Here is a 24,775-nt window from a genome sequence, read left to right on the forward strand (position 1 = left end):
TTATTCTAATTTTCATTCCACAGCTCAAAGCTGGATTTGTTCGATTTTTCTCTATGGTAATAGAGATTGGCTAAGAAAGAGTAAATGGCCTAAAGCAGTAATGGCGAACCTATGGCACACGTGCCACAAGTGGCACGCGGAGCGATTTGTCAGGGCACGCGAGGCGCTGGCCAGCTGAGTTCACCTTTTTAAAAGCTATTTTTCGCCTTCCCCAGGCTCCAGAGGCTTTATAGGAGCCTGGGGAGGGTGAAAAGAGCCTCCCCCGACCCCCCCCCCGGAGGCTTCAGGGACCGTCCGGAGGGTAGTTTTAAGCGTTCCGAAGGCTTCAGGGAAGCCTCCGGACGGTCCCTGAAGCCTCCAGAGGGCCTCCGGGGGGGCGGGGGAGGCTCTTTTCTCCCTCCCCAGGCTCCTATAAAGCCTCTGGAGCCTGGGGAGGGTGAAAAAAGCATGTAAAAATGGGGGGGGGGTCGCGCGTTGTGCGCACATGCGCACTGGTTGGGTCGCGCGTTGCATTATGGGTGCGGCATGCTTGCACACGACCCCCCTGCGCTCCCCCCACTTGTGGCACGCGAGCCAAAAAAGGTTCGCCATCGCTGGCCTAAAGTCACCCATGTACTTCCATGGCTGAAGGCAGGCTAGAACTTGGTATTATCAGTGTTAGTCCCATACTTTCTAATTAAGCACACTGACTTTGTTTTTTCTTGCCCCTGATCCATATGAAAGAGTACCCATAGCATTTACATGAAAAATGAATTGTGTACTGCATGAATTATCTATGGAAATTATAATATAAAATACAGTATGTGAAATTCAGTGTTGCAGCAACATTCTTAAAACTATCATCAAGAAATTACTCCATAAAAATAGTAGTAATAGGAATAGCACTTAGACTTATATACCGCTTTACAGTGCTTTACAGCCCTCTCTAAGTGCTTAGAGCCCCAACAATTTGGGTCCTCATTTTACTCACCTCAGAAGGATAGAAGGCTGAGTCAACCTTTAGCCTGGTGAGATTTAAACTGCCAAATTGCAGGCAGCCAGCAGTCAGCAGAAGTAGCCTGCAGTAATGCACTCTAACCACTGAGCCACCATGACTCGTATCAAGAAATATCATGGAGTTTTTTTGGAATTTAGAATAGATTTAATTATTTTGCCAGCATTTCTATTATCTCCTCTACAGTGAAATGAACTGATGAACTCATGACTGTGCTGCCTGTAAATATCTCACATTAGCACAGCAGAGTGATAATACCAGCTGTTCCTGCTAAGGTATCTATGTGCTAATAGTTACCAAGCGAAATATATAGGAAAAGAGAAGTCATTCCGAGAAATAAACACTTTGATACAATCAGGACTATAAAAAATATTTTTGTCCAGGGTCCCTTTCACATGTTAGAAAATCTATTTGGTAAGGATGGGTGGTGGTGGTGGTGGTGGTGAGTTGACAAAAAGTATTATGGAGTATACGAGGTCATGCATATTGGAATGATATGTTCCCCAGGATCAAGTATCTGCATTCTACTGCTCTAACAAAATCCGAAGAAACAACAAATTTGGTTTAAGGAATTGCAGATAGGTTGTATACGGGCCCTTCCATGTGCTACAAGTTATTTTTTGCTTTTAACTCCAACACATTGCATTATCTTACAGTCACATAAAGCTGTTTCTTCAATATCCTAATACTAATCAAATGCTAAAAATAAATGCTTTGGGGTTAATATTTTTCCATTTTAACAATGATCACAGTGCTATAGTAAGTGGAAGGTCTGTGACAGCAGAAGGAAGTTGGCCTTATCAGTAACACACAGCAGGCAAAATCCCTGGAAACAAATGCCATGGAAAGAGGTCACATATACTACTTCCAATCATGTATGTGTCAAAGGGATTGTGGGAGAAATTCAAACAAAACATTCAATCTCTTAAAAAGTACAAAATAAATATCCTAAAGCACCCTGAAATTCATCAATGAGTATCCACTTCATAAGTTACCAGAATTTGCTGGCTGTTTATAATCACTCCTGTATCAGTTACTTCATCTGAATATCATAAATGATATAAACTTAAGTTTCCTCCCACAAAACTTCTTATAAATATAGAAATAAAGCCTATGTGAGCAATGAGGAGTGGATCACCATAGACGTTGGATAAAGCATCAGTTTCCTGATTAACCCCTCTTTTCCAGATAAGGTAAAAGTAAAGGTTTCTATGTCTAGGTGTGTCCAATTCTAGGGCATGGTGCTTATCTCTGTTTCATGGCTGAGGGAACCAGTGTTCTGAAAAGGCATTTTCTCTGGTAATAGGGCCAGCATGGTTATATACTAAGGCACACAGAATGTTGTTACCTTCCCACCCAAGGGATACCTCTTAATCTACTTGCATTTGCATGCTTTCAAACTGCTAGGTGAACAGGAACAGGAGCTCAACCTGTAGCACAGCACTTGGATCTCAAACCTGGCCTGCTGTTTTCCAGCTGATAAGCTCAGCATCTTTAACTGCTGAGCCATCGTGCTCCCCTTCTCCAAGTAACCAAAATTCAATTATGAAACATATATACAAGTTGGATTAAAAACTGATTTGTATTAATCTGCAAATTTATTTGAGAAATTTTATCTTGATGGAACAATGGGAAATAATGCTTTGAAGTACACTAAACTAGTTTTGCCCATTTTTTTAAAAAAAGCCTCTCTCCAAGTATAAAATAAGTAAGTTTATCCAAAACCTGTAGTAAATTTGGGTGAAAACAGAGGTATATCTATTAAAAGAAAGCAGATATATTAATTTTCCAATTGATTATTCTACTGATGCATTAGCTATCACAAATGGAAAATTACCCTGCATGGATACTTGGATTTAGTTGGGGTGTATAACTTCCACCCTCTCTTACTATAGCAGTCAGCATGAATATAAAATAAATACACGTTAAAGTTGATATAGCCAGAAAAGCTAATACTGACTTCAGATTTCAACCTGATTTTACTGGGGACACTCTGAATAACATTCACCATTTAATCTACTCTGTTTTCATATCTTCACACTTTTTTCTCAGCTGACATAACATGATATAACATTATGCAAATGCAGATATGCCTGTTGTCAGTAGTAAATATAGGATGCCTCCAACAATACTGATACTCAGGATTATAGGCGTGGATTTAACTATAATTGGAGTGACTTAAATATACTTCTTAAATACCATCGTTACGAGGTTTCCAAACCACTGGTGAGCAAGTTCATGGCCCACAACAAGGGCTACCCACTGGCGAGAGGAAGAACAAGAGTTTTTGGGATCAATCAGCAGTGCAGTTTCCCTGCATGGGGAAAAACAGAAATGTAACAATGTGACATCAAAAAAATGAAATTTAAAAATTTAATCAAGTTAAGAGAACTCATCTAACCAAATGTCTGTGGACAGGCTCAGTCATTCTTTTGAAAACCTTTCTTCAGCTGAAGAAGTTTCTTGGATGAGAAGCAAAAGGTCTTCAAAAGAAAAACCAGAAAGTCCAAATGCCTCTTGAAAAAGCACCTTTGGGTCGTCTAACAAAACTCATGTAGAATCAATAAAATTGTTCTTCCGTATCTACTAAGATGCAATAAGAAGACACATTTTTCAGAACACAAAAAGAAGCTACACACGTTAGTCTATTACATTACCAGGTAGAAAACTTACTATTGTGTAAATATATCCTCTATGCAAATAATAGGTTACTATGATTATTTAAATTATAACACAAAGATCTTTATTATAGTCCATGACCAGTCCAGTTTTAATTATAATAAAGCAGCTAATATTTCTTCAAATATGTTAAGAATTCACTTCAAATTATTTCTATTAAAACTTCACAATGCCATTTATTTAGCACATTATAAAATGCCATAAATCAAGAATAAAAGGGAGTTTTATATATTTCCATGATAATTCCATACTAGTCATAATGCAATTTTTTAAAATCCATTTTCAGTTGAAATGTTAAGTTTGTTGATGTAATTTTCTTATCTCAACCTAACAATGTGATCCTCATGATCCTTATTATTTGACCTGCTAAACATTAAAGATATATGTATGGTGATACTGTTATTTTGGTAGTTAAGATTAGAAGAATTTTGCTTTTGGTTTAAGTTTTTGTTGTTTTAGAACTAATAAATAAAATAAATTGATATTATTACCACAATGTACCAATACAGAAAGGTGCAGACCATACTCTCTTGTAAAGGTGATGTAGGAAAATATGATAATATTTCCTACGAAGAGCAAATGTGGCTTATCAACAGTCTTAAAAGTGAATGAGCAGTGTGCTGGGCAGGCAGCCAAACACAATTCTATTATGTGTGAGTCTAATTCATGCACCTTTATAAAATATAATTACTTGCAGAGAAAAGGCACAATCCACATAATTATGGAATATTCTAGTGTTGTAAAGATTCATTTTTTAAAAAATTAGAAATAACAAATATACAAATATAAAATATAAATGTTTGGGAGTAGAAGACGCTCTGGAGTAGAAGACGCACGTTAGTTTTCGGGGAGGAAAAAAAAAATCTGCCTCTGTCTACCAACATCCATCAGTATTCATCTGGCTAGCATCCTTGCAGCAAATAGCCTGGTCACCTTTAGCACCTTATCGCAGCCTGATTCAGCATAAGCAGCTGATTGGCAGTTGGGCCAGCATCCCGGAATACCGCCAATCAGTTGTTCTAGGCTGCAGGGATCGCCACAGCACATAGCCGCCTCCGTGCATCGCATTTGTGGCCCCACATGCTCCATTTTAGACCCACTCCAGGCTGCCGTGATCGCCACAGCACATTGCTGCACATCACGGCCTCCACATGTTGCATTTTCAGCTTCCGCGTGTTGCGTTTTCAGTCTCAACATATCAAGTTTTTGGCCTCCGCAGCACCCTGTTTTTGGCCTCCGTGGATTGCATTTTTGGCTGGTTCCAGGCAGTAGGGACTGCCGCCTCTGATCCCCGGAGCCTGGAACCAGCTGAAAATGCGACACACAGGAGCCAAAAATGCAACGCGGAGGCAGCGATCGGCGGCAATGTGCTGTGGCGATCCCCGCAGCCTGGAATGGGTCTAAAATGGGGCGTGTGAAGGCTGAAAACACAATGCGCAGAGGCCGAAAACAGCCGAAGGGTGGGGGCCAACAGGTGGGCAGGGCTTCAGCAACATTCAATGTATAAGATGCACCACAATTTTCACTCAACTTTAGGAGAGAGGAAAGTGCGCCTTTTATTCCCAAAAGTACAGTAATTGAGATTATTTGCTTGTAGTTAAAAATGACTTATCTAGAAAGTCAGCATGATAAAGGAAGATTAAATATCTCTTTCCTATTTTATCTTGACAGAATTCATCCTAAAACTAATTTCAATTATATTTAATCAGGATTTGAAACTGGAACTCTGATTATACTTAAAGCTGTACGTACTTTTATTAAGAAAAAATGAATTCATTTCTAAAAAAACTTATGGAAGAAAGTGTTTCTTCACATCATATATATACATTAACTATAAAGCAATTCAATGAATTTACGCTTGTGTGATCCCCTACATCTATGCTATTGCCATGAAGACTGAAAGCTTCACTTAAAATGGAACTTTGTTTCTCCAATGTTAGAAAACAGAACACCCCAAACAAAACCTTGTGCCTTCGTATGTTACCAGAATTTGTAATCCATTAAATAAACTGGCATAATCTACTCAACTATGATTTATTCAACAAATCAGCTTATAATATCACAATTTCGCTGTATGTATCTCCTGAAACTTTACCTCTAACCAAAACTACCATAAATTAGTAGTAGTTTTCATGCATTTACTGTGATGCAAGCTTTGAAATAAAGTTCAAATAGCTTTTTAACAAGTCCTCAAACTTCCCCCTTCCCAGAAAAACAAAGATCGTCCCTTTCTCCTCAGCACTTTGTATCAATTTGATCTCTCACAAAAGGTTGCCCACTCCAGCTAAACACAATGTCTCTGTTCCATCAATACAGGTAGTCCCCAATTTATGTCCATTCATTTAATAGCCATTTAAATTTATGATGGCAATGAAAAAAGTAACTTATGACCAGTCCATGTACTTATAATTGCTGCAACGCCAAATGGTCATGCAATCAAAATTTAGGCCCTTTGTAACTGGCATGTATTTATGACATTTTCAGTGTCCTGGGGTCATGTGATCACCATTTGTAATAGTCCTAGAGGACTTCCAACAAGGAAAATCAATGAGGAAAGTCAATTTTGCTTAATGATGTGATTCACTTAATGAATCACATATTTACGTTTATGCAATAAAAAGGTTATAAAATCAGGCACCATTCACTTAACAACCACATCACTCATTGTTGTAAATTCTGGTCCCAAATGAGGTTGTAAATCAAGGATTATCTGTACACTTAACTAGATCAATGAGAGGAATTATATAATGGAGAAAAATTAAAATGGAATTAATTGACCTAATCAATTAGTCAAAAATATTAAATTAATTCAGAACAGGCTATATCATTCACTAGGTTCCATTAATATCACTAATCAGTTATGTTTAATTGGCCACTGCCCAGAGTCCTACAGTGAGGGAGATGGCTTCTTCTTAAGTATAACTCATAGTAAATGTGCTACAGGAATATCTAAATCCAGTCAATTGACTCGTTTGCCTATTTAACATTTTCTAAGAGTAAGAGCTAAAAAGAAAGGGAGACTGAAAACAAGACTCTCCATAACGGAAATCCCTGTCAAAGCCTGGCAACACAAGAATATATTCCAAGACATCGTGTAGCAGCCAACCCACAATTACTGATGCTCAGCAGATCAATTGGGAAGAGTCTTGCAATGTAATAAAAGCTCTTCTGTATTCCCCTAGTTTTAGGACTCAAGAAATATCAAGCACCTGAACAGATGTTGTGTGGAAATGGTCTGTATTTCCCAAATTCTGAATTTGGAAACCATTTATGTGACTGCCCATTATTAATAAGGGCTTTGACTGGATTTACATATTGCTAAATTCTCAACAGAAACTGTGTTTCATTAAAAAAAGCCAGAATTTCTAACCATAGCTTAAATGCCTGGCTGTTAATAAATCATCATTAACTCTAAAGATATCAGGCTGGTTTGCTATGCCATGGTAAAGGCTGATTCAGCAGCAAACACATCAAAATACATTCAAGCCAGCTATGATTCAGGCTAATATGAGAATATCATGTCCCAGGTTCTATATGCCCAGAAAAGGCAAGAAAACAAAACCATTAACTGAAAATAAACCATGGAGCAGACTTTGGTGCTAGTAAATGGATGCTGTTATTATGTTCATGTGTTACATTAATCTTCATACTCAAGCCAGAGATTACTCAGAAATGATGTATACATGTGCATGCTGATCTAATCTTAACTTACTTTTCTAGACTACTTGTAATTTTCAATTTATGACCACTGGGGTCATTATAATCACTGGGATCATAATGGGGTCTGAAACCTCAGTTGCTGAGCAAAGCAGTTATTAAGTGAGGCAACAGCAATCTTGGCATTCCCAGTTGTGTTATGTTTGTGTTAAGTGATATCATAGATCAATAAAGCAAATGGACACCTGCCTCGCTGCTCTGGAAATCCTCCATGATGAATCCAGGCAGGATTTTCAAACTCAAAGTGAAAGGAGAGAACCTGCAGACCCAGAGTGAAGAGGTGAGCCTTCAGTTCACTTTGGAACTGAAAATCCTACTTGAATTTTGGCACGGAGAATTTGCAGCACCAGAATGAAAAAAAAGTGCCTCAATTCCACCAACTTTCTGGGGAAATCATCAGTTTCCAAATGGTGATCACTTGATCATGGAGATTTGCCAACAGGTTATAAATACAAATGGGTTGCCAAGCACCCAGATCGCAATCATATGACTGCAGGAGAGCGGCAATGACTGTACCTTCAGTCACAGGTCACCAGTACCTTTGTTTAGTACTGAATTTTCAACAGTCCTGAACAAATGTCATGAAGTATAAAAATAAGAACTCACAAGAACTCACTGTAGAATAATATACAGATTGAATAAGCTGGGGTCAAGAATAAGGAGGGGGAAAAACTAAATAAAATGGAATCAAACAGCTTCTTTTCATGACCTTACTGGAAAAACCAAAGAAAGTGCTTGGCTCTAATGTTTATAGTTGCAGCACTATGGTGTAGCAATGAATATGAATGCAACTTAGTTATGATTCTTTATTTCTGCAATTATTCTTTGAAGAAGATATTTTTATAGAAAGTTCATACTACACAAGATAGAACACAGTTCAAGTTCAAAGAAGCTACTTCATGCTAATCAGTATGAAACCTAATTAATTCCTTTACAATCTATTTGATAAATCTGGGATAATTAATAAAATGGAAACATGAACATAAGAATATGAAAACAATATTTTAATATCATACCTATAAGTAACAAGGCCCCAGTTCTCCATGGCACCTTTTAAAATAAATACAAAGTTTTATTGATATTGATACACACAACAGTCTGCAGAAATACTTTATAATGTAAAGAAAGATCAGGCTTTAAAAATATTACCTGCTGCAAAGTCTGCAATAGCTATAAGATCAATTTTAGGGAGAGGGTAAGGAACATTGAAGTAGTCCTTATAAAAAGGCAAAGTTTTAGCAGCAACCTATAGAAATAAAAAGATTAAAAATTATAACAAAGCATGTTTTACTTTATATTGCACATCTATTAGAACAGACAATGGTATTCTATATAAATTTTTACTTCTAGAAAGCTTGATGCCTTTTTAAATTTCCTACTACTAAAGATAGCATACATGCAAGATTTACAAAATTAGAAGACATCATAAAATATATTTTTATGGTGTTTCTTTATAAAGGGGAGGGGGACTTACAATATAAGAGGAAGTTCACTACCTAATATTGTATATCGTTGAAAGTTTGTTTTCCAGATCCCACTTCGTTTTAAGCCAATGAAATCTGTAACTCGGAAGTCCTTAATTTAAGAGTTATAATAATCATTTTATTATGACAACTGACCTCTATGAGATCAATTTCTGTGGCAAAATATACCTTACATTCTGATTAATTGAACTTATCCCACCATTAAACATAATGGAATTTGCCTATTTATCTGGTCTGTTTAACTCAGTGTTTTTGGCACAATACCCATTACTTCAAATACAATTTTGCCGCATTTTTAGCCAAAAATGCAAGGCACTACGTTCCAGACTGTCCATATTCATTCATTCATTTTATTCATTTAGAAACTTTACAGAAAATTTGTATTTAGCTGCCTACTCACAATTCTAGGAATCAATAAACACAATATAGAAAATAAAAAAATAAAAAAACAATAACTCCCCACCTACCCATCAACAATACAGTCAAATGAGACATTTGATGGGTTACAGGTCATACTGGCAAAACCAGGCCCACTGGCAAAACCAAATCTTCAGGACCCGACGAAAGTCTGGGAATTGCAAGATGTACCTCCTTGGGGATAGAACTTTCCTTGCCTACCCGCTCAAATGGTTGAGTGGATGTGACCAGCAAGAGATGGTCCCTCAGATAACCTGGGCCAAGCCATGAAAGGCTTTAAAGATGACAATCAGCACCTTGAATTGCACCTGGAAAATGCACATGTGCACACTGAGGTCTGCACAATACCATGCAGGCTGCTGCATTTTGAACAACTGGATATTCCAGATGGCTTTCAAGGGCAACCCTAAATAGTGCGCTTTGAAATAGTCAAGACGAGAGGTGACTAGAGCATGAATGACTGTGAGTAGGGACTGTTGGTCCAGAAAAGGGCATAAGTGTCTCACAACCCATAATTGTATAAATGCCCTCATGGCTACGACTGCCACCTACTTCTCCCGTACGAGTCTTGAGTCCAAGAGAACAACCAGATTATATACTGGATCTGTTTGGAGCAGTGCCACCCTATCCAAGACCAAAGGTAGCAATTCTCCATGGCCCAAATAACTATATGTTATCTATATATTCTATCTACAGGTGAAACTTGAAAAATTAGAATATCGTGCAAAAGTTCATTTATTTCAGTAATGCAACTTAAAAGGTGAAACTGATATATGAGATAGACTCATTACATGCAAAGCAAGATAGTTCAAGCCGTGATTTGTCATAATTGTGATGATTATGGCTTACAGCTCATGAAAACCCCAAATCCACAATCTCAGAAAATTAGAATATTGTGAAAAGATGCAATATTCTAGGCTCAAAATATCCCACTCTAATCAGCTAATTAAGCCATAATACCCACAAAGGGTTCCTGAGCCTTTAAATGGTCTCTCAGTCTGGTTCAGTAGAAATCACAATCATGGGAAAGACTGCTGACCTGACAGTTGTGCAGAAAACCATCACTGACACCCTCCATAAAGAGGGAAAGCCTCAAAAGATAATTGGAAAAAAAGTTGGATGTTCCCAAAGTGCTGTATCAAAGCACATTAATAGAAAGTTATGTGGAAGGCAAAAGTGTGGAAGAAAAAGGTGCATAAGCAGCAGGGATGACCGCAGCCTGGAGAGGATTGTCAGGAAAAGGCCATTCAAAAGTGTTGGGGACTTTCACAAGGAGTGGACTGAGGCTGGAGTCAGTGTTTCAAGAGCCACCACACACAGACGGATCCTGGACATGGGCTTCAAATGTCGTATTCCTCTTGTCAAGCCGCTCCTGAACAGCAAACAACACCAGAAGCATCTTACCTGGGCTAAAGAAAAACAGATCTGGTCTGTTGCTCAGTGGTCCAAAGTCCTCTTTTCTGATGAGAGCAACTTTTGAATCTCATTTGGAAAACAAGGACCCAGAGTATGGAGGAAGAATGGAGAGGCACACACTGCAAGATGCTTGAACTCTAGTGTAAAGTTTCCACAGTCTGTGTTGATTTGGGGAGCCATGTCATCTGCTGGTGTTGGTGCTTCATTAAGTCCATGGTCAACGCAGCCATCTACCAAGAGATTTTGGAGCACTTCATGCTTCCTTCTGCAGACGAGCTTTATGGGGATGCTGACTTCATTTTCCAGCAGGACTTGGCGCCTGCCCACACTGCCAAAAGCGCCAAAACCTGGTTCAATGACTGTGGGATTACTGTGCTTGATTGGCCAGCAAATTCGCCTGACTTGAACCCCATAGAGAATCTATGGAGCATTGCCAAGAGAAAGATGAGAGACATGAGACCGAACAATGCAGAAGAGCTGAAGGCCGCTATTGAAGCATCCTGGTCTTCCATAATACCTCAGCAGTGCCACAAGCTGATAGTTTCCATGCCATGCCTCATTGAGGCAGTAATTGCTGCAAAAGGGGCCCAAACCAAGTACTGAGTACATAGGCATGCTTATACTTTTCAGAGGTCCGATATTGTTCTATGTACAATCCTTGTTTTATTGATTGCATGTAATATTCTAATTTTCTGAGATTGTGGATTTGGGGTTTTCATGAGCTGTAAATCATAATCATCACAATTATGACAAATCACGGCTTGAAATATCTTGCTTTGCATGTAATGAGTCTATCTCATATATTAGTTTCACCTTTAAGTTGCATTACTGAAATAGATGAACTTTTGCATGATATTCTAATTTTTTGAGTTTCACCTGTATATATTCTAGTATATAATAATGTCTGAGATGGTTAAAATTCCCTATATTTTACATATAAACATGCATTTGAACTTGCAAATTAAATGAAATTAAATGAAATTTTTAACACTTTGGTTCTGTTTTCCAGGAACTGCCACAGAGGTAGATATACAGAACTTTAAGTCTTTCTTACCTCTAATGCAAACTTTCCTTGTTCTGCTTTGCCAACAGGAGTATAAACACGAATTAATATACCATCAGTGGTCCTGGTCTCAACAAAGTCATATTCTCCGACCACAAACGCAACAAGATACGTTGACATCACAGGAGTACGGGCAAATTTCACTTCTACCAAATTTTCATCATCAGGATAGGGCACCCGGTCAGTAATATTCTGTCCAACAAATTATGAAAGGCTGAATATATATATTGATTGTGAAGCAGTACTAAATTTTATAAAATGAAAGTGATACATTCTGGTCTATTTCTCAAGTGCCAAATTACAATAACATGATTTCAACTCTCTCATTTGCATTCATCTACTACACACTTCAATTCCAATTTTGTTCTAGGATACAGTCCCACTGGGCTTTTTAAACTTACAATTTTTTTTATTAGTGGATATGTGTTATTAAAGATTTTTTAAAGACTAAAAGTACAAATCCTGAAATAAAAAATAAGGAAAGTAAAGCAGCATAATCAGTAAATGAATAATGTGCAAAGAAAAAACTATAAATAAATGGTTTTCAATCTGTAACAGAAGTTACAGAATCATTTATCTAAGTTGCAACATATCTATCTTCTCTAACATATTCTTTCTTTTCATATAAGTAATCCTCAATTTATGACAATAACTGAGACTAGATTTTCTGTTGTTAAGTGAGGCAGTTAAGTGAATCCCGCCCAATTTTAAAACCTTGCCCCAATTTTTAAGTGAATCACATGTCATTAAGTGAATCCAGTTTTCCCAATGACTTTGCTTGCTAGAAACTGGCTAAGAAGGTTGCAAATGCCAAGTACCCAAATTTTGTTCATACCATTCTGGAGGATGATGTGCTAATTGAAAGTACAAGGATGAGTTGAAAATCACTTTTTTCACTGCCACTGTAACCTTTGAATGGTCACTAAACAAATGGTTGTAAGCTAAGGGCCATCTGTAATATATATTCAACAACTGATCAAAGCTATGATGGTCTCAAAAATGGTACTTTTTAAATGGTGATCACATGATTGTGGGGTGTTTCTCCTATTGTTGATTCAGCCTTCCATTCTTCCGAGATCGGCAAAATGAGGAGCCAGATTGTTGGAGACAATATGCTGACTCTGTAAACTGCTTAGAGAGGCCTGTAAAGCACTGTGAAGCTGTATATAAGTCTAAGTGATATTGACTGCATGGTCACAGTCAATGATTGTGTTCTGTATGTGTGGCAACCTGTTGCTTATGACCAGTTGCTAAATGCCCCTACAATCATGTGACCATCATTTTCAAACTTCTCTACTGTCTTTCCCAGAAAATTACTGGTAAATACAGGGAAAGTTGCAAGCTACTGCTGACAGAAAGCAGAGATTTCTGCAGGCAATTTTGAAAGTGAAAGCAGGGCTGCCAGCCAGGAGGAATCTCAGCTCCACATGCTTCAAGAATAAAATGACTGCTTGCTGAGGGGAAGGAAAACTGTTCCAGAAGGCTGCAGAAACAGACCTCAGAACTTGAATATCTGAGCTCTGTTTCAGCAGCCCTTTGAAGAAGTTCCCCTCTGTGCATAGTGGGGAGGGGGAACTCCTTTGGTGGGTTTCAGGAACAGAGTTGGGACCTTCAAGATCTCTGCTTCTCACCCTGTCAGAATTCATCTGCACTCTGCCTGTAGATAAGTTCTCTTCCATGTACAGAAAGTTGTGTAGATTAATGAAGTCCAGATCCCAAAGATACTAGCTCTATTCCTACTGTGCACTGGAACAGTTTCTTTCCATGTACAGAAGAGAGCTTAGCAGGCAGCTCTTTTGCTCTGTCTGCTTAACATCCTGGAAATTATATGCACATGTCACTTAATGACAGCTTCATTCAACAACTTGTCCAACTGTGATCCCAAACCCATAAATCACAAGTTTATTTTTTCAGCAAAAAGTTCATAAGGGGTTTCCAGTCACTAATAAATGTAGTTATTGTTCTTTCCATAATCAAACAAGTCAATTTTGCCATCTCTGCTCATTTTGTCATCAGCTATTTTTACATTGTGGGTATTTCAGAGTCTTTTCAGTTACCAGTCTTCCATAACTTTTTAAAAATTGTCTATCCATGAGTACCAACAAGAATAGTTCTGGTTTCAACTGAATATTAATCTTTAAAATAGTTTGTATCACTATATATATTTGAATCTTTTTTTTTCTAATTCACCAGGCTTGATAAAATGATTCTTTATTATTTTCTACATTTCCAACATAAACTTGAAGTATCCTTATATATTCTAAATAACTGTAGTTATATAGCAAGAGTGAATCATTTTATAAAAGTTCCCTTTTAAATTGTGGCATAATGTAAATGTTAATGCTTTCAGTCACATAATTTCCCATTATTTTATAAGTATATTATATCTAATTTTTTCTTATCTCATTTTATCATAACTCTTTTACTTGTTCTTCTATTTTAAATTTCATCAAAAGTTTATAAATTTTAGCAATTACCTGTTCATCATTTGTACACCGTTCAATTTCAAATCATGTCTTGTGCTATTATCTACCTCAAATTATTCATATGAAAACCATTGGAAACTATATCGCTCCATATCCAATTGATCTCTTTATTTCATCTTATATTCTCCGTGCTCTTATTGAAACACATATCTATAGGTTAACCATTTGTCTTTGCCTATTGAAATCCATAAAGGCATTTGGAGCACAATCTGAATTAATATTTATTCCATATTCTCAATATGGCACTTCTAAAATAATGGTTTTTTAAAAAAAGCTACATTAATTTTAATTTTATCACACCGCAGAAAGCCATGCAATCCAAATTTAGGCTATGTCTTGTAGTAACTTTTTCTGTTTATCAAACCACTTTGTAAAATAACTTAAGGTTATTAAATTACTTACCATATTTGACAGAGCTACTCTGTCTTTGGGAACCACCAATGAAATATCAAAAGTTGCCTTGATAGCTGGCTCATCCCAGCAAGGGAAGGCCCTGCGAGCATCAGTGGCCTGAAGGAAAGAAAAAGCAGCATTATGAAGTCAAAATATTTGAGGCATTCTGACAGATTCAAGAACTGTCTTATTAAGTATTCAAAAGAATACACATACACACACAACCAAAAGGGGGAATGAGCATAGTTTTGGGAAATGATTGGTAAAAAAGCGTCACAAGCAGTAATGTAGAAACTGAAAAGAATTTTAAAAATACCAATTTGATATAACCAGTTAATATTAACAGGATAAGTAAAACTATAAATCAAAGGGATTCTTACCTCAAATTGGGTAACAGCAGCAAACCGAGTATCTCCAGAAGGGGTGATATATTTACTTCGATAGAATCCTTTCATTTTGTCATTCAATTCTCCAACAAAATCTATCTTTAATGTTCCCATCCCTGTGTTATTTTTAAAAAAGCATACAGAGGTATTATTATCCTTACCGAAAAGAAAGATGCTAAACCCAGTATATTTAAGCACAAGTAAAGAAGACAACAGATTCCAAAAGTATGAAGATTCTGAGTCTCTGAAGAATAATAGAGGACTGATAAAAGGTGCACAAAAGAGAAACAAAATGATAATAAAGGAACGATATATGAGTAAATGATAGGAGTCTTGGGAGATCCACGAAAAGAAGCTAGTTATTTTAAACATAATTCCTGGAGTACTTAACTATTCAATTCACACACATAAGTTACATGCTTGTACAGACTGCTGATTGGAGTCATTTATAGCTCACAATATAGCTTAGAGGGAATTCTGCTCACCAGGTTACCATATGACTAGACACAGCTCTCAGTAATTAGTTCTTAAGACCAACATTACATACCTAAAGGAAAAATGAGACCATGCAGAGAAGAAAGATGGGTTATATAAATTCACAGATAATAATCAGTTCTTTTTCTTGTGCTCTTGATAATACATACCGATGAGTGAAGTTTGTTAAAGCTTCTTACCTGAGAAAGGATCTGGTCATCATAAGGTGACTCAAGACTTCCATCTTTCAGGAACAAAAAGTCTAGCCTCTAATGTTGAATGAAGGTACAGGGCTGATCTTATGTAATTACCCAGCATTACTCAAATATGGGAATGAATCAGATCAGAAACAGGCTGCCATAGGGCCCACAACCACAGAGAGCACTCCTAGAACGTCCGCTGCTGGAAGAATCGGAAGCCAAGTTCCGGAGTTTGAAAGCCAGAGAAGAAGTTATGCTCAGAGCGCAGCCGCAGCGGCGACAAAAGCAGTGGTGGTGCCCTGGAGCTGCAGGGAGAGCTGGGCCAAGGCATGGTGAGGCTGGGAGGCATGCAAGCTGGGACGGAATAGGCGCTCGCGCAACCACCCTCTCCAGACAGGCAGAGCTCTATGCACTGACGTAAGGGATATCCCGAATGTGCCAAGCCACGGGAGCTGGGGGATGGGTAGAGTGCCACGTGGCTTGGCTTGGCATCTTAGGGATACCCCCTAGGCCAATGAATGGCGCTCTGCCCGGCTGGAGAGAGGGTTTGCCGAGCAGCTGCTCGTGAGTGTGGTCACCTCATGGCTGCCTCACCCCTTAGGCTGTGCTCGGCTCTTCGGGAGCCCAATCGCAAGTGAGCAGCCGCCTGGCAACTCCCCCCTCTGGCCAGGCAGAATGTCACTCCCCTATCTAGCGGTATCCCGAAGGCAGCAAGCAACGTGAGCGCTTTTCTCCCCCCCCCGGCTCCAGTGGCTGGCGCCTTCGGGATACCGCTAGGTCGGTGAGCGGTGCTCTGCCTAACTGGAGGGGGGGGTTGTTCAGGGGGCTTATTTTCAGCGGGACGTATATTTTTGCCCACACGGAAAATGTGACAAGGCCTTAGTTTCAGGACAGGTTGTATTTTCGGGGAAACATGGTAGTGAAGATATAAGCCACTTCAAGTGTTTAGAAAACATTAAAATGTTATTCCACGAATACTGCATGAGATTAATTTAATGTTTGGGTCTGGTTCCTCAAAGATTTCCATTTGGCCATGCAGGAAGCTCTTGTGGAAAGTTTCTAAAAGTTCATTTTCTGTTTCTAGCTATGGGCTTGTTTATTGCCGAAAATCAGTTTTTAACAGAAGTGCCATTAAATGTGGTTTTGGGATTACAGGACAGTGCCATGTTACCAGGCACCCAAAGTCCCAAGATATGTCTACTATAATTTGAATGGTTGCTAAGCACCTCATTGTAAGCTGGGGACTACAGTATCTGTATCTTCAAGAAAACAAAGAGTATTAAGCAATGAACGAAAAAGGAAAAGAAATAAAACAATAAACCAAGAGGAAAGCATCTCCCATAAATCAATAACAGAAAAATTGGAAATGCTTGATGCCAAAAAGAAAACATATTCTGCTGACACTTTTGAGAACAAATCTATAGGAATTGTTTTAATAAGATAACATGCTGTACTGTACTTAAAAAGGCAAATGGCTTACATATCTATAAATCAGCTTGATGTACTCTGTAACATTCATCTAAAAACTGATTTTCCCCACATCTTGCTATAGTTGATGAAGCAAAGGTAAACCTTGTATTTTTTGTGTTCTCCATTATCCATTTTACATTATTTATCTATTTTTATGTCCTACTGGTTAATTTAACTTGACTCTTCGTGTATAACTCTGGTTTTTTTAAAAGATCTTAATCAAAACTTTGCTTACATGAATTAATGTAACTTTATTAAATTATATATCCTTTTAAATTCTGCCTTTTTTCTCATACAAGAACACATTCGCCAATCTTTAGACCAGTCTTGTTCCATAATGTTGACACAGTTATTACCGCTTTAATTGCCTCTTCTGTAACTATTTAAAATTCAACAAATTTTAGTATACACAATATTTCCTGTTTCACAACTGATCTATTGCTTGTCACACTTCAGATTCTAACAGGTTGGTCCTTGAATATTTTCTCTTTAAAAGGGGTTACAGAAGGATTGAAACTTTTGCAACTTGTTTCACTACATTCTTTTATTTTTGTTATATTCCAGATTATCACAATTATTTTTGAATATTCTTATTTTGTAAATTTTTCTTCTTTCACTTCCTTTTCTTTCACACCCCAATTGTTGATATAATTGATATATTTTTCCTTGTTCTTTTTGTCCCTTGTCTTTGTTGAAAGTTTGCCTCCAGTTGTCATACAACCTTCTTGTTGCCCAAGACATTTTTTAATTTTTCCCGAACTATCACAATTTTTATTTCTGAAATCCACTTGAAGCTTTACTTCTTGGGAATATTTCTTTTCATTGCTTTCATGATGTTGCTTATTCTTTTCCCCTAATCCTTCAAATTCAGTTTCCCATAAAGTAAATATTATAAATATGTTCTTTATACTGATCTGGCTACATCTTTTCTAAGGTCGAGAGTAAAGCCCCTCATTTTGTGGGATGTCTCAGGGATGATCCTGTCCTGTTTAACATCTACATAAATTTTCTTTGGGAGAGTTGGATGTAATATGTCCTATCTGGAGGCTGTGTGGGTTTGGGTGGAAAAGACTCAGACTCAATCTTGCCAAGATCAAGTGGATCGGAAGTTTTGTATGCCCCAGATCTGAAAATTGTCCATCTTGGATGAGATTATGCTCTCCCATCTAGAGTGTGTAATCTGGTAATTGCCTTGGACTCACAGTGTTGCTTAAAGGACAGATGGCAGCTGTGGCAAATAAAGTCTTTCCACAGCTTCATCTGGTGCACCAGCTTCACTCATTCCTGGGTTGGGAGGCCCCTCAGACAGTCACTCATGCTCTAATCATTTTATGGTTGGATTATTGCAAAGCATTCTATATCAGGTTGCCTTGAAGACCACTTAGAAGCTCAAGATGGTCCAGAATGTAATGCTGCTGACTGTTGGGCATTATCTATGAGATACCATTGTTCCTCAAGCTGCTCTGATTACTGGTGAAGTTCTAGGTATAATGTAAGGTACTGGTTATCAGTTGTAAAGTTTTTTATGCCATAGGATCAGGTTGAGGGACCGCCTACTTCCCATGGTTTCTGACTACCTAATTAGTTCAGGGAGAATGACCGTTGGCTTACAATACAATACAATACAATAGTAGAGTTGGAAGGGACTTTGGAGGTCTTCTAGTCCAACCCCCTGCCTAGGCATGAAATCCTATACCGTTTCAGACAAATGGCTATCCAACATCTTCTTAAAGACTTCCAGTGTTGGGGCATTCACAACTTCTGGAGGCAAGCTGTTCCAATGATTAATTGTTCTAACTGTCAGGAAATTTCTCCTCAGTTCTAAGTTGCTTCTCTCCTTGATTAGTTTCCACCCATTGCTTCTTGTTCTACCCTCAGGTGCCTTGGAAAATAGTTTGACTCCCTCTGCTTTGTGGCAACCCCTGAGATATTGGAACACTGCTATCATTACCTGAATGGTCGTTCTCTGGGCGCTGCAGGAGAGTCCAAGCATGGGTTAAATTCAGTCTATCTGCCCTAGGACTGAATAGATTTTTCTTTAACCATGCCTCCTGTGCCTCATTGAGGTCAGTTTAAAAACGAAGGTATTATCCAGTGCAGGACGCATGATGTAGAACCCTGGACACTCTGATAAACCCTGGGCGGGGTTGAACTCTCCCGCAGCGCCCAGAGAATGATCATTCAGGTAAGCCAACGGTCATTCACCTGTGGGCTGCTTGGAGAGTCTAAGCATGGGACATACCCAAGCTATTTTGTCCCAGGGAGGAAGGAGTTAGTGTCCAGATTGTCTGTAGTCGAGGCTACTCTCTGCAATACACCTCTTCCAAAGGAGGCTGAGGCTGATGCAAGAGTCTATTTTGTAATTTCTGATGAATGGTGTGGGGGATGCCCACGTAGCTGCTCTGCATATGTCAAGGATGGAAGCTTGGGTCACCCAGCTGCCATAGTGGCAGCGCTCCTCGTGGAATGTGCCGTCATGTGGGCTGGTACAGACCTGCCCTGATGTTCATAGGCCATCTTGATACATGCCCTTAGCCAACGTCCAATAGTAGAAGAAGAGACCTTACAGCCCAACGACCCAGGCTGAAAGGAAACAAAGAAGGATTCGGATCGCCGAAATTCCTTTGTCCTTTTTACATATCTGCGTACAGTTCGCCAAACATCCAATTTGTGCCAAGATTGTTCCTTGGGATGTTGAGGCGAAGGCAAAAGTTGGGGAGTATCACCTCCTGTGCCCTATGAAAGTGAGTGTTGATTTTTGGAATAAAGGTGGGATCGAGTGACCCGCAGAATGACCCAATCACTGTGAATTATACACAGGTCCTCTCTGACTGAAAGAGTTGTGTGTTCTGACACCCTCCTAGCGGAAGTAATTGCTACTAGGAAGGCAGTTTTCAGAGTCAAGTGACAAAGACTGGCAGTTTGAATAGGTTCGAAAGGAGCATTCGACAGGACTCGCAGAACGTATGGCAAATTCCAGGAAGGATATCTGTGTACAATCTGGGGGCGGATATTGGATGCGCCCTTCAGGAAATGACCTGAGGGTGTTGACTCAGGGATTGAGAAGCGCCCCTCGCCAGGATGGTGGACAAGGTTGCGACCTGGCAGTGGAGGGTGTTGGGAGCCAACCCTTTGTCCAACCCCTCCTCAAGAAAATCCAGGAATTGAGGGATGAAGGCTGATATGTCCTCGATACCATGCTCCTTGCACCAGGCAGAGAAGGCGACCCAAGTTGTGTCATATATACGAGTCGTGGATGGTCTTCTGGATGCTTGAATGGTCTTGATGACCTTGTCAGAGAGATTGTGCCTCCTCAGGAGATCCCCCTCAAGTGCCAGACGGCCAACTGGAGCCACTGGGGATCTGGGTGGTTAATGGCCCCCTGAACTGAGGGACATCTGATCCTGAGAGATTCTCCACAGTTTCTGGACGGAGAGGCTGACAAGGTCCACATACCAGGATCTCCTGGGCCAATGCGGGGCGACCAATAGAATTTCCGCCTCCTCTACTAGAAGTTTGGCGACTACCTGAAGAATGAGCGGGAGGAGTGGGAACACGTAAGGTAGTCCTGAGGGCCACTTGCACCTCAGCGCTTCTGTCCCCTCCGCCTGGGAAAGTGGTAACGCGAATAGAACCGTGGCAGATACATATTGACTTGAGTGGCAAATAGATTGACCTGCGGTTGACCTAACCTCCAAGTTATCTGCTGGAACAGAGCCGGGTGTAGGTGCCACTCGGAGTTGTTGATTGTCTGTTGGCTCAGCCAGTCTGCTCTCACGTTGCTTGTCCTGGATATGTGATCCACTTTGATGGATGCTAGGTGGCGTTCTGCTCGCCTTCCTAGAGACTATGCCTCTGTCATGAGCGCTGTGGAGTGGCCGCCGCCCTGCTGGTTTATATGGGCCTTTGTTGCTATGTTGTCTGTGAGCAACAGAACATGTCAACTCACTTGTGCTTGAAAGTGTCGTAGGCGAGTCTGGCTGATCTCAGCTCCAGCCAATTGATGTTGTGAGCTGCCTCCCTCTGCGACCATCTGCCCTGTGTCAGTTGAGCCTGGCAATGCGCCCCCCAGCCGTAGAGGCTGGCGTTTGAGGTGATAACGATCCTCTCGGGCTCCTTGAACAGGAATCCTCTCTCGACTGCCCTGGACTGCCATCACCTGAGTGAGCGGAGCACCTTCTGGGGAAGCTGAACTCGTCTGGGAGAATTGCTGTCTCTCGATCTCTGCAGAGGTAGGAGAAACCATTATAGTTCTCCGGCATGAAGGCACGCCCAGGGAACTATCTTCAGGCAAAATATCATGATGCCGAGAAGCTGCAAGAGTTTGACGATCAGAACTGACTTGGCATTCCGGCACTGACAGATTCTGTTCCTGAGATTGCGCAAATGGTCTTGAGAGAGAAATACCTGGCAAGATACAGTGTCTATGATGGTGCTGAGGTGGAGGATTTGCGTGGTGGGCACAAGATGGCTTTTCTTCTGGTTTATGGAGAAGATGTGTTGTTGCAGAGTGCATATGGTGACTTGCACATCTTGCAGGGCCTGGTTGAAGCTCGACGACTGGATGATGTCGTCCAGGTAACATTCCAGACATATCAGGCAGGCGCAGAGGTGAGCTGCCACGGCTGCCAGAAGCTTTGTGAAGGTCCTGGATGCGGACAAGAGGCTGAAGGGGAGCACCCTGTAGCACCCGTTGTAATGGAACCTCAGGAACCTTCTGCGAGACATATAGATGGGCACGTGCAAGTAAGCTTCTTTTAAGTCTATGGAGGTGAGCAGGTCCCCCTGCCTTATGCAGTCCAGGATGGACTGGAGTGACTGCATCTTGAAGCGCTTGTAGGCCAGATGCTGATTTAGCCGCTTCAGGTCCAAGATGGCCCTCTACTCCCCTGAGCTCTTGGGGACCAGGAAAAGAATGGAATATAATCCCTTCTTTTCCTGGTCCGTCAGTATAGGTTCTATGGCCCTTATTTGCAGAAGGTGATGAATCTCTACCTGCATGAGTGACCGTTTGAGGGGGTTTCTAGGGAGTGGGCAGCGGATGAATGTCCGCGGGGGAAATGACAGAAATTCCAGGACCAGGCCCCTCCTGATCATATTGAGAACCCACGTGTCCGTGGTGATTTCCTCTCATTGGTTGGCATAAAGTTGTAGCCAGCCGCCTATGGGAGGGACGCGTTGATGGTCACTTGCTGCGTCTAAATTGGCTGTTGTTGGAACTGCTCTAAAAGGGTTTCCGAAAGGAGTGTTGTTGCTGTCTACCCCTGGACCCAAAGGAATTCCTGTCTTAGGCTCTGTCACCTGACTGGGGATAAGGTCTCTGGTAGGAAAAGGAAGAAGATGCCTGTGCAGTGTCTTGTGCACAAAATGTCTGCTTTCTGAAGGAGCTGAATCCTTTACGCTCATTCTTTTTATGTGTGGACGGAAGGACCTTTCACTTGTCTTTTGTCTTAATCAATAACTTGTCTAGGGAATCTCCAAAAAGCTGTCCTCCCTTGAAGGGAGCTGAGGCCAGCTTCCATTTGCCTTCATATCCACCTGCGAAGCCACTGCAGGAGGTGTGAAGTCACATTGGAAGCCAGCGCTTGGGAGGCGAACTTCACTGCGTTCAATGAAGCATCTGCAGAATATTCCACCGCAGTTATGATCTTATTGAGATCATGACGCCACCGAGACCCCTCAGAGGGAAGTTTGGAACTCAACTGGTGCAGCCAGAGCAGGGATGCCCTCGTAAAGAAGGACGCTGATGTGGATGCCCTGATGGCCCAGGCAGCCGCCTGATGCGTTTTATGATAGGCCTTTCCCGTCCTTTTGTCCTTTGCCTTGAGACCATCCAGGAAGTCTGCTGGCAGGGCCAAATTGGAAGTCAATGAGACCACCGGGGCATCCACCTCTGGCAATTTCAAGATGTCCTCCATCTTAGCTTCTACAGAGTACAAGTTTTTATCTCCGCCACTGCGGTTGGCCAGTGTACCGGGCTGCGCCCATTGATGCTGAACTACATCCATGAATAAGTCAGGGATCGGGATCAGCTCCTGAGCTGGGGCATTCTCCTTAAAGAGGCCCTCTTTGGGATCCTGAGAGGTGGAGGGTACAGACGTACCCTTAGGGGTGGAACCCAACTCGGTGGAGGCTCTGGCCTTGTGTAAAATGACTTTAAACAAGGAAGGCTTGAAGAGCCCAGTGAAGGTGGGCTTATCAAGGGGAAGGTCTTCATCCTCCGATAATTCAAAATCCTTCTCCTCCCAAACGGATTCCTTCATCGTAACAGAGGTACCAGGAGAAGCTGGGGCATGGTCCCTGACATGAACTGAAGGTGGACATGGCCTAGAGGATCTACCGGTTTGGGCATCCTTCTGACAGATTCCCTCGGCAATGCCCTGGGAGTGGCTTGGGCGATAACCTCCTTCATCTCCGCAGACAAGGCTGGGCCTTTGTCCTCTGTGGGCCTAGCTCTAGATGGAGCAAGTCAGCCCCTGACCCTAACAAAACCTGTGTCCTCCTCCTGGGGAGGATGCACTGGAAGGGTTCCAGTTCCTCCCTCATGGAAGAGCTAGGGGAGTCCGGACATCCCAAGGAAGCATCAGGAGTGAGACCCCTCCTCAACCAAGGATGGAGACCGATCCTCCTGAGGTGGAAAAGGGTCTCCTTCCCCCATCCTGTCAGGAGAGGGAAATGTCAATGAAGCCCTACACTCAGGCGATCTAGCTTGCCTCTGGGCCATTTCAAATGTTTTTTCTAAGGCCTTGTGCCTCCTGGCCTCCTCCCTTTGGGAGCTTTTGCGCCCTGAGGAACCATGGGAATCCTTCCCTATGGTGCCCTTCCATTCCTTCCCCCCTTTTAGTGGAGGATTTGACCTACTGAGCTTCGAAGAGGGCCTTGCCAGGTCCCCTTGTGCCTCCAAACCTCCATCTGCCATGATGTCCATTGAAAAAGCTGCAAGTTGTTGTTGGTACTGAGGTGAGGCTGCAGCAGTAGGATGGCACCAGGCATGAGCCGGCCAGCTCCGCAGGGCCTGCAGATCAGCTCTTTGAGCTGCAGTATGACCTGGTGGTGAAAAAACTCCAATGCCGCCCTCCCGGTGTCTCTGGAGCTTGGTGGAGGGAGGCAGACCTTGCTGGCGCCCCAGACAAGGCCAAGCGCTCCCCAACAGCGATCTGCAGCTGAGGAGATTGAGTGCAATAGTTCAGAGGCCCCCCCTGAGGTTTTCTGATGACGATAAGGTGCGAAATGAGTCATAAAATGGCCGCCACCACCTTCCGACGCTCTCCGAAGTCAGTCGGGACCTCAGCTTCTAGCCGGCAAAAAGCATACGAAAAAAGCGCCTCCAAAATGGCCACCACGCTCGTCGGGAGAAAGGGAGAGCTGCCACAATCAACTGGAGCTTCAAATGAGCCCCCGGAGCCTCAAGGAGAGATCGGACAGCTGGGGAATGGTCAGGAAGCCTCCTGCCTCCCCCATACTCGCCAGTAGCCTCCAGACAAGCACCTCCACCACTCCTTACCACTGCGTGTGACCGGCAGCCATTCAGAGCTCTGACAGCCACCTCAGCAATTTAAAAGACAAACAGAAACTTTTTATTCTTTCCTCTCTATT

General features: G+C 41.3%; 1 protein-coding gene across 1 annotated transcript in view; it reads right to left on the reverse strand.

Annotated features, from left to right (window-relative positions):
* NPEPPS (aminopeptidase puromycin sensitive) overlaps window positions 1-24,775 on the reverse strand; it is a 103,852-nt gene that overhangs the window by 50,725 nt on the left and 28,352 nt on the right. The window contains exons 4-9 of the mRNA XM_081931848.1: window positions 15,030-15,151; window positions 14,659-14,766; window positions 11,762-11,962; window positions 8,540-8,636; window positions 8,407-8,440; window positions 3,194-3,308 (exon numbers count right to left, since the gene is read on the reverse strand). Of these exons, the coding sequence (XP_081787974.1) occupies window positions 3,194-3,308; window positions 8,407-8,440; window positions 8,540-8,636; window positions 11,762-11,962; window positions 14,659-14,766; window positions 15,030-15,151 (677 nt within the window). The remainder of the gene's footprint in view (window positions 1-3,193; window positions 3,309-8,406; window positions 8,441-8,539; window positions 8,637-11,761; window positions 11,963-14,658; window positions 14,767-15,029; window positions 15,152-24,775) is intronic.

The sequence above is a fragment of the Natrix helvetica genome, assembly GCF_964273705.1.
Source record: "Natrix helvetica genome assembly, chromosome: Z".
Classification (NCBI taxonomy): domain Eukaryota; kingdom Metazoa; phylum Chordata; class Lepidosauria; order Squamata; family Natricidae; genus Natrix; species Natrix helvetica.